Source organism: Microcebus murinus, chromosome 3 (genome assembly GCF_040939455.1).
Source record: "Microcebus murinus isolate Inina chromosome 3, M.murinus_Inina_mat1.0, whole genome shotgun sequence".
Lineage (NCBI taxonomy): Eukaryota > Metazoa > Chordata > Mammalia > Primates > Cheirogaleidae > Microcebus > Microcebus murinus.
In genome coordinates, this window is record NC_134106.1 from 92,360,565 (window position 1) to 92,370,655 (window position 10,091).

The 10,091-nt window shown below is 48.8% G+C and overlaps 1 protein-coding gene across 1 annotated transcript; it reads right to left on the minus strand.

Annotated features, from left to right (window-relative positions):
- Window positions 1-4,762: 4,762 nt before the first annotated feature.
- On the minus strand, window positions 4,763-7,665 carry FGFBP1 (fibroblast growth factor binding protein 1). Its single transcript, XM_012737551.3, has 2 exons — window positions 7,585-7,665; window positions 4,763-5,881 (listed from the first exon to the last, which is right to left on the minus strand). The coding sequence occupies exon 2, from the start codon at window positions 5,859-5,861 to the stop codon at window positions 5,148-5,150; it is 714 nt and encodes a 237-aa protein (XP_012593005.1). The 5' UTR covers window positions 5,862-5,881; window positions 7,585-7,665; the 3' UTR covers window positions 4,763-5,147.
- Between the last annotated feature and the right edge of the window lie 2,426 nt (window positions 7,666-10,091).

Consider the following 10,091-nt stretch of genomic DNA (forward strand, 5'->3'; position numbering starts at 1 on the left):
GTGTGTAAGGACCAAGCTATAGACTTTCATTATGTGTAGTACTTATTGGGTACATATTCCTAGACCCACTTTATAGATGGGGATCATGAGATGAAAGAACTTGTCCCAGGTTGCACAACTGGAAACCCAAACTCAGTTTTCTTTTACTCTGAAGCCCGTGATCCTTGCCCTTGCTGTGGTTTCTCCCCTCTCTTCTTCATGCAACCAATATTTATGGACGCCTTACTGTATGCTAAGCCATGCACTAAGTGCCAGGCTATGGCACTTAGGTAGATTTGATCCCGCTGTGTTATAACCCATATTTCCAACTACCTTATGGAAACTGCCTCTGGATAATTCACCTTAAACTCTCCAGATCACAAGCCTGCCCTTCCTCCTCCTTCTTCTTCCCCCTCCCCCATCCTGACCCCTTACTGAGAAGGAGCCTGGTAAATATTTTTTGTGTGTCTTGTTGCATAAAATATTTTTGAGTAAGACATTTCAAGGTGAGCATCACACATGGGGAGTTATGAAAACCAGCACCTGAGAGGATGGCTGGCCTCTTACTTGCATGGGAGCTCTCAGCCCCAAACACTTTGGTCTCCTTAGCTGGTTCTGCCAAAAACAACTTAGGAGGGAAGCTGGGGAAGGAGGCCAGGTGAGATACTCCGGATTCCAGCGATTCAAGTCAGCACTGGCATGACTGGGAGTTACCACACAGAGCCAGGATGCCGGAGGGAAGAGGCCCTCTCTCTGCCCAGATGTGGTTTTATAGGGGAAGAGAGGCGTTCCCACCTTCTGCGCAGCCTTAGGGGGTGCAGACACGCTGACCTTCAGCACCTCTTATTTAGCTAAAAATTCCCACCTCTCCTTACTAAGGGGAGTCCTATCTTAAAAACCACACACACACACACACACACACACACACACACACACACACGGTGGGGGGGGGGGAGTGAGAGTGAGATGGCTCCTGGCTCCTCTACTTCATATCTAGAAAGTTCTCAGAAAGTATGTTGCCCTAAGTTGGATAGAAGTCAATGTAAGTCTGTGCTTGCTTGCTTGCTTGCTTGCTTTCTTTCTTTCTTTCTTTCTTTCTTTCTTTCTTTCTTTCTTTCTTTCTTTCTTTCTTTCTTTCTTTCTTTCTCCCTCCCTCCCTCCCTCCCTCCCTCCCTTTTCCTTCCTTCCTTCCTTCCTTCCTTCCTTCCTTCCTTCCTTCCTTCCTTCCTTCCTTCCTTCCTTCCTTCCTTCCTTTCTTTCTTTCTTTCTTTCTTTCTTTCTTTCTTTCTTTCTTTCTTTCTTTCTTTCTTTCTTTCTTTCTTTCTTTCTTTCTTTCTTTCTTTCTTTCTTTCCTCTCTCTTTTTCTTTCTTTCTTTCTCTCTCCTCTTTCTTTCGTTCTCTCTCCTCTCTCTCTTTCTTTCTCTCCCCTCTCTCTCTTTCTTTCTCTCTCCTTCTCCTTCCTTCCTGCCTTCTTTCATATTGTTAAAACATCCCCTCAGGCTGCAACTGTGAGGGAAGTTTGAGCAGGTGGAAGTGTTGGCCTCTCTAACACTCTCTCTCTGCAGGAACATGGAAGAGACTGTACATATGGAAGGCACTGGTGGATCCTATTCACTTTCAGGTTGGTCTCATGTCCAGAGACCATGAATGTCACTCTTCTCTCATCAAGGGAAGAAAACCGCATGCTTCAGAGGCAGGAAGGGCTAGGGAACCTCCGGACCAGGAATTGGCTTTACAGGCTCTTCCACTGACAGGTTTCCAACCCTGGCAAGACCCTAAGCTTTTCAGAGCCTCAGTTCCCTCAAGTAGAGAATGAGAATGCAACCTCCTAGCAGACAGGGTTGTGGGGGATTCATGAGAGAATGGGGACAAAGTAGAGCGTAGTGGTGATCAATAATGGCAGTTCCTGGCCATTTATTGCATGGTAAAAATAAACAAAACAATAACAACAACAAAAAAAACTTCCACAGTTAAAGAGTTTTCATGAGGCAATTTTTGACCTGCCTCTGCAATCCAGCCTCTTGCTGTGGATTTTAAGCAGTCAGTTTTGCCGAATGTGTGCTGTGTACATACTACTGTGTAACCAGTGGGACAATAAATAGGTGCTTTAAAAATATCCACCAATGTCAGTCTTCAAACAAGGCTTAATGGTGAGTGGGTTCCACTACCCCAATGTCAATGTCACTGGAAAAAAGCCAAACTCTGTAAAAAGAATTTTAAAAAGATTTATTCTGAGCCACATTTGAGGACCATGACCCGGAGCCACTGCCAAGAGGCCTTGAGCTAGTGGACTCGTTGTGGCTGGGTTACAGTTTGGTTTTATACATTTCAGGGAGACAGGGGTACCTGTCATAAATCAATATGTGGGAGGCGTACGTTGGAGGCATACCAAAAAGGTGGGCCATCTCAGGGGGTGGGGGGCTTACAGGTTATAGGTGGGCTTAAAGATTCTTTGGCTTGTAATTGGTTAAAGATATGAAGCTTTGTCTAAAGGCTTGAAATGTTTTAACCTAAGGAGCTGTTATCAGAGATAAGCCACTGGACATAGATTGTTGTGTAAATGGAGGACCTGTAGGATTGTCTTGCATATCTTTGGGCCTGTTAATGGGTTACAAAGGATGTCTCCAAGGAGGGAGGGGGGCATGATGAGGCCTATCTGACCTCCCTCCTCCTGGCAGACAATTTAGTTTTAGGATATTCCTTTGGCCACGAGGGGGTCCATTCAGTCAGCCGGTGGGGCGTGGGGTGAGCCTTAAAATTTTATTTTAGTTCACATCAACATGTGAACATAATTCCTGGTCAGGAGGTTAAATCACTGCCTCCAAGATGGGGCGGCTCCCCACAGAGGCAAACCTCTGGCCCGAGTCTAGCCAGTTCCCCCACAAAGGGCAAAACTCCTCTCAGCTCTGTCAGTGGCCAAAGACCACGAGGGAACTAGAAGAACCAGCAACCTCTAGGTTTGGAGATCATAAGGAGGCTTTGGGTCAGTTTCTCGGTACTCGCACTGATCCATAGCAGACCAGGGACTCCTGGAGGAGATTGCCAGTCTTTTTCTATCTCAGGACTACATTGAACTAAGTTATATATGTGGAGGAGGTGGGCACAGGGCTGGGGACCTGGGTAGACCTTAAGGGAAAATGTCCGTCCCCCGTAGACAGAAGGGGATTGGGGAAGGGTGGGTTGTCTGTCCAGTTCTGTCGTGGTTGGTGAGAGGTTTGAGGGTCAGGACCTGGGCCCTACCCTACAACAATATCACCACTGCTGACATTTCTGCCACCTGACAAAGCATTATCCCCATCATTGGAAGTGTCACAAAAACAGAGATTTTTTTTTCTCTTTTCTTTCTTGCTATTTCCTGCTCTGGAAGGGTGCCTGGCACAGAGTCAGGGCTTACAGGAGGGAAGAAATGAACTAACTGTGATTTCAGGGCACTTGTTCCGATTGCTCCCTCTGTTTGGAATATTCTTACCTGCGAGTGTCACCTAGATGATTCCTTTATTGAGGTGGAGGCTCAAAAGTCATCTCTGCGGAGAAGCTTTCCCTGATCAACCCATCTAGAACGCATCACCCTCGGCCACTTACTCCCTTCCTTTGCTTTACTTTTCCTCTCTAACTCGTGTAGAATGGTGAGTTTTTCATCAATTTCCCCACTGGCAAGTTCCATGAGGGCAGAGCACCGACCTCTTGTACATCCGCTGCAGTATCTCCAGCATAGAACACAGCCCCATGGAAGTCAGGGTTCCATAAATTGTAGGTGGAATGAATAAGTGAGTGAATGAATGAATGCATAATCCAAGGGAAGAGCTTAGCACAGAGCCTGGCACACAGGAAGTGAGAGATGAATGCTAGTTTTGCTGATGTTGATGATGACATACCCATGTCATTCTGAGGCTGTGGCCCTGTGGGTTGGCCCTCAGTGTATATCCTGGTAGATTGGTGACTACAAAAGGCTATCTCCCCAGCCTCCTGTCATGCCTCCCTGCCACCATCAGACATGCTAAAGAACAGTGCTTTTACCAATTCTGCTCCTCACTCTTTCGTGTTTGTGGAGTTGTGACAAGGCATTGGGGACAGTTTGTCCTCTTTCCCCAATGTTTGAGCTAAAGCACTTTCAGATCCTTCATACTAACGTGTAAATGACTAACCACAGTCTCATGCCTGCATCTCATCCTGTGCCAGCCACCGACCTCTCCCGGAACCTGGACCTTTCCCATCTCTTTGCCTTAGTCATGATGTCAGACGCCCAAAGTGCCTTCACTCTGTCCCATTTCATCCTAAAGATGCGCTCACCAAAATCCAGCTTTCGTGTCACCTCCTCTATGAAACTCGACCCCTGATCACGCAGCAGTTTCTGCCTCCTGTCTCTGGATTTCCACGCAGTTCTCCCACCTTCCATCACGCCTCCATCACAGGGCGCTGTGCTAGCCAGGCCTCTGCCCCACCCCAGGAACGTGCTCTGCATGGACAGCTCTGCCATTGCCAGCAGAGGGGCCCCTCGGCCCTGGGGACTCTGCTGCCAGACCGCTGGGTTCCCATCTGTGAGTCCCCAACCACGGGGACCCTAATGACTACACTCCAGTAAGCACCAGACACCACAGATCAGTGGAGAAAAGGGTACAGAAGGATTCTGGGACGGGTGCATTAGAAGATGCCCTGGGCTGGGTGGAGAGCTAGAAGTTGTTCCTTAGATATTTTATCCACTGATACATGGAGGCCTGTTTATAACGAGCCATGAGTTCATTAGGAACCAAAGGTAGAGAAAGCAAACAACGGTTGAGCATGGTTTTAAAAACACCCAGAGCTTTATTATGTTTGTCAATTTGCCAGAAAGTGCGCCGCACTGGAACCATCACTCTGGTTTGGTCAACCCAGAGATACGTCTTCACTGCTCATACGCACATCTGCGCACACGGCACAGCTGAGCGGGCCAGGGAAACACACGATGAGGTGAACAGCCTCTGAAAGTCACATCCAAGGAAGGGAATAGAAAGCAATTTCCAAAACACAAAAACAAAAATTACAAAATCTGTTTAAATATTCCACTGCGCTCTGTTAGTACAAAAGTCCATGTGTTTGGTGGTGGTGGTGGGGGTGTGGAGGTCTTTATGGCATACAGAGGGGCTTGTGACATGATATCTCTTAATGGAACCTGTTCTCTTTTGACCTCATCAGCACGACATGTCCTGTATCATGCTGAGGAAGAACATGCAGAAGGAGCTCCAGGACTCCCCACAGAACTCCAGGGCATTCTTCCTCTGCTGTGCCACATCTGGGTCCTCCACACACTCAGGAGCTTTCTTGGCCATGGTCTGGGTCCCCACTGGTCTAGTGGTGGTGTCCTCTTTGACCTTGATATGCTCCCTGGGGGAGGGCTCTGCTTTCTCCTTCCTGGGCTTCATGTTCCCAAGCAGAGTGGAGCTCACCAGCTTGAGATTGGATTCTGGAAACTTCTTTCTGCATACCCTGGTCTTCAGGACAGTCTTGGATTGTCCACAGATGTCCTTCTGTAAGCGCAGATTCCGGGCAACTTGTTTCCAATAGACCCTCCTTTCCTGGAACTTTAGGCACGAGGTTGGATTCCCAGCAAAGACACAGGAGAACTCACGGTCCATTTGGGTGCATTCAACCTTGAGAGTGATGCCCTCCTCCTGCTCAGTCACAGCCCATCTGCAGTTGGCTTGGTCTTTGGTGACAAACTTGCCTTTGGTCGTGGGCTTGGACGTCCTGCTTCTCTGCTCATTCTGGGCATTGCCCAGAGTGTCCTTTTTCTCTGAAACCACTTTCCTGTGGTGGCCATTCTTTCCCTTTTTTTCTGCTTCTGCTACGAACAGCTGAGCAGCCAGAAGGAGGAAGGAGAGCAGGGTGAGGCTGTGTATCCTCATGGCTGCAGCTGGGCGGGCACCTGTTTGACAAAAGGCAGGTGAGTCAGTGCCGGGCAGCAGCTCAGCTGTGCAGGACTGCAGGATGCCCCACCACCCTGACACACGCCTGCCACTTTATGGAAAGACCAAGAATCCTTCTGGCTCCTGAAATCACTAGACGAGCATGCTGTCTACTCACATTTCCACTTGACTTGTGTCTTCACTGTCCCCAAATTACCACTCTTGATCCTGTCCTTTGTCACTCCCTGAGCCTCCCCAACTCTCACTCCTCTCCCACTCACTCACTCACTCACTCCTGCATTTGCTCACTCCTCACTCTTTCATTCACTCATTCAACAGCATTTATTGAGCATCTACTACAGACCATGCACTAAACTAGGAGTTGAACATACCATTGGGAATAAGAACCACAGGTTTTAAAGAGCTAAGAGCGTACTCTTTGGGGGAATTTAAATAGCATTGACCAGAAAGTGTGTCCCATCTCTGTCCTCAACTTGATCTGGGACAAGTCACTATCCCCGACACTGAGTCTCAGTTCCTTTACATGGAAATCAAAGTGTTAGGTGAAAGAATCACCAACTCTCTTCCAGCTCCACTGTGCTGAATTTCTACCTCACAATTCCACACAGACACAGGTGACCACAGCACGAGGAAGGACATGGTAGGTGTCATGGACATGTCATGAAAACTGATGTTTACCCAGAGGTTGAACACGCATGGGTTTGGCCCATGAGGTGGGTGGAGTTGTCGGGGTGGAGACAGCAATGTGGGAGAAAGAAAGGCATGAAGCTGGGGACTCCTCTGACTTGACCAGGCAAAGGGAACCAGAGTGAAGACAGGCGAATTTCAACCAGAGAGTTTATACTATAAGCTTGAAGGCAAAGATCATGTCTCATTGATTTCTGGAGACCCATGATGGCACAGTACTGGGCATACAAAAAGCCCTTAATTAATGCTCTTATAAAAGAAATCACTGGGTCAATAGGTTAAACTTCAATGTCACACTGAACTACACGGATTTTATCAGGTAGATAATAAAAGCTATGCTAGAAGGGAGAAGAGAAATCCATCTCTATTTCACATCTACTAAGTACTGATCCAGCATTTGATTCTTACCTTGTTAAATCCACACTAGAGCCCTGCCAGGTGGCCATTAATTTGTCACCCCAGGTAACATCTGTGACTGCTAAGGCTCAGGCTGCTGAGTAAATTGCTCAAGATGCAAGTCACAAGGTGGTGTGGGCAACTCAACCGTGTCTCTCTGCACTTTTCTGTCACCCCTTTTTGATCACTTCTTACTTCTCACCTTTACTCTGCCCTTCAGAAAATATTGGCAGGGAATAAGAAAAGCAATTATGAACTCTGCTAGTTTAGTTTAACATAGTTCATGATGATAAGATGATTCATGTCATTCATGCTCCATTTAAACCAAAACAGAATTCTGCATGAAAAAAGGCAAGCCCAGGAAATGGTCCTGATGCCATTCCCACCCCGGGCATTGGCCACGGCTAGGATCGGGACAGGGAAAGGCAATCACAGGACTTGGGGCTAAAGCAAGGAAGGGTGGGACAGTAGGCTGGACACACCAGGTGAAGACCCGGATACTTCCCACAGCACTGGGGCTCAGTCTCCACCCGTCCACTATGGGATCCAGCCCAAGGTCCTTGGGTGGTGTGAGAAATGGGGGCAGGTAATGAGGCTCTTACGAGAGCGAGGCTCTTACCTTGTTCTGAGCACGCAGATCCAGTGCAGTCCCAGATGCGAGAGTGAGGTGCAGGCTGTGCTGTCTCCGCGCTGCAGTGCCAGGAGGAGCAGGCTGATTTCCAGGAGCGGAGCCGACTGGCTTTTTACAGCACATACCTGCACACTCCTCCCCGCCACGCCCCTCCGTGGGAGCCAGTTCCTGCAGGGCACGTGCCAGGTGGAATCCACAAGGGGGGGGGGTGTTGCATGAGTGCCATTAGACCTGCTTCCTTTATGTCCTTCCATTTCCACCCAGCCACCAGGACGGGAGGGCAGCTCAGCCTTGCAATGACCTCCCTGATGGGTGAGGACCCTGGCAGTGATATCCACAGCGGGGAGTAAAATGACAGCACCCACAGCGATCAGAGCTGCAAACAGTGACCCCGGTTTTCCTAAGAGCTCTCTCTGATCCCTCACCGTTTCCACTCTGCGACAGGGCGTGTGAGGACTCGTCCCATTTTACAGAAGGACAAGTTGGTTCTGGAGCTATTTGATGGCCTGTCCAAGTTCATAGAGCCAGGAAAAGGGGGGGGTGGTCTCATGAGTAAATGTAAAATTTGGCATCCAGGGTCTGATCTCTTCCTACCTCCCAGCTTCAATAAGTATTTGGTGAAGCGAAGTTCCTGAAGCCATCTCAGCGTCTGAGACCCTGTTCCCATGGAGCCCTCTGAAGTTAGTGTGTGGGAAGAGGATTCCACGGGCCCGGAGAGGCTGGTAGGGAAGGAATTCCTGATGCAGAAGTTTCTATTGAAAATATTCACATTTAGGTCAAATTGCACGGAGCTCACCTGGGTCGGCCTGCTATAGGCAGAGCCTCACAGCAGAACCGGGTGAATCCTGGCTACAGCCTGTGCTCAGCTGTGCAACGTTCCCCAAATCATTAACTCTCTCCCCTGCCATTTGCTCTTCCTCAGTGTGCTGCCAATAACGGGCTGCTGACTACGGTTTTACTGGGCTGAGCTATTAGCGTAAAGTGGAACAGAACAGTTTTAGTTCATACTGGGGCCTTAAGTTGTATTCTTTGAAAACAGACGTTTATTGTTTACATGCCGAGCATTTAGAAAAAAACTCACTTCTACAAGGAGGATGTGCACCTCTCTATATTTTGTCACCTCACTTTTCATGGATTTTCAAGAGTAAGAAATTCTTTACTCTTTTCTTAACTGAGCTATAAGAAAACAATAGCTTTCACAAGTTATCACAAGTGTGATAATAATGGCAATTGACCTTTGGTTTGGGGATAGGGCAATAGGGAGTGGTGAGGACTGGGGTCAACTGGAGTTTTTGTGTCTGAAGGTCAACACTCAGCTCCAAATGACTGGGGACATGTGGTCATGGGGCTCAGTATTGTCTGACTTTCTGGTTTTTAATAAAATACCCCCAAATCCAGATATGTTTGCATGAAATTGGTTGGCCCTAATCCAAATTTTCTAAAAACAGTGTCATGACACAACAATATACAGGCAAAAAAACTGCAACTGTGTTTGGATTTCCTGCACAATCCACCTGTTTGAGAATTCCGTGCTCACGACTATGGGTGTTGACTGGTTCACTGGGTGGTTGGAAGAGTCTCTGCACGAATTCCAGGGGAAGTGGCCGTTTCTGAAACTGCCTCACCTGGGGCATGTCCTCACTGTCCTTCCAGCCATGCCACCGAAGCCCTGACGGCCACAGACAGGCGTGAAGGTGGTGTTTGGGGGTAATTTGAACACAGGCGAGACAACGCTGCTTTGTTCGCCAGAGGGGAAGTAAATCACGGTGTTCTGCCCAGCGAGACAGCCGCTTGCTCCTCGGGAGACGGATTCTTCCCGGAGGAGGCGTGTGGTCAGCACACCGCGTGTGCACCAGGAAGCGCACGGCCCGCCGGATCTTTCTGAGAAGTGCTCGGCAGGGACACGACACCCCCACCCCGCTCCCCACGGCCCCCCTCCAGTGACTCCGTCCCAACGTCTGCCTCGATCTGTCCCTTCTGGGCAGGGGACAACATGAGACCAGGCTGTGGGGCAGTTTCCTGCGTGGCTCATCCTGCCACTGCACACTCGGTGCCAGGCGCACGCGCAGGCACGCACGCACACACACACACACACAGAGACAGACACACACACACACAGAGACAGACACAGACACACACAGAGATACACACACACAGACACACACAGAGATACACACACACACAGAGATACACACACACAGACACACACAGAGATACACACACACACAGACACACAGACACACACAGAGACACCTATACACAGAGATACACACACAGACACCCACACAGACACCCACACACAGAGATACACACACAGACACACATAGACACAGAAACAGACACAGACACACACACACAGACACACATACACAGAAACACACACACACAGACACACACAGAGACACCCACACACAGACACACACAGAGATACACACACACAGACACACAGACACACACAGAGATACACACACACACAGACACACAGACACACACAG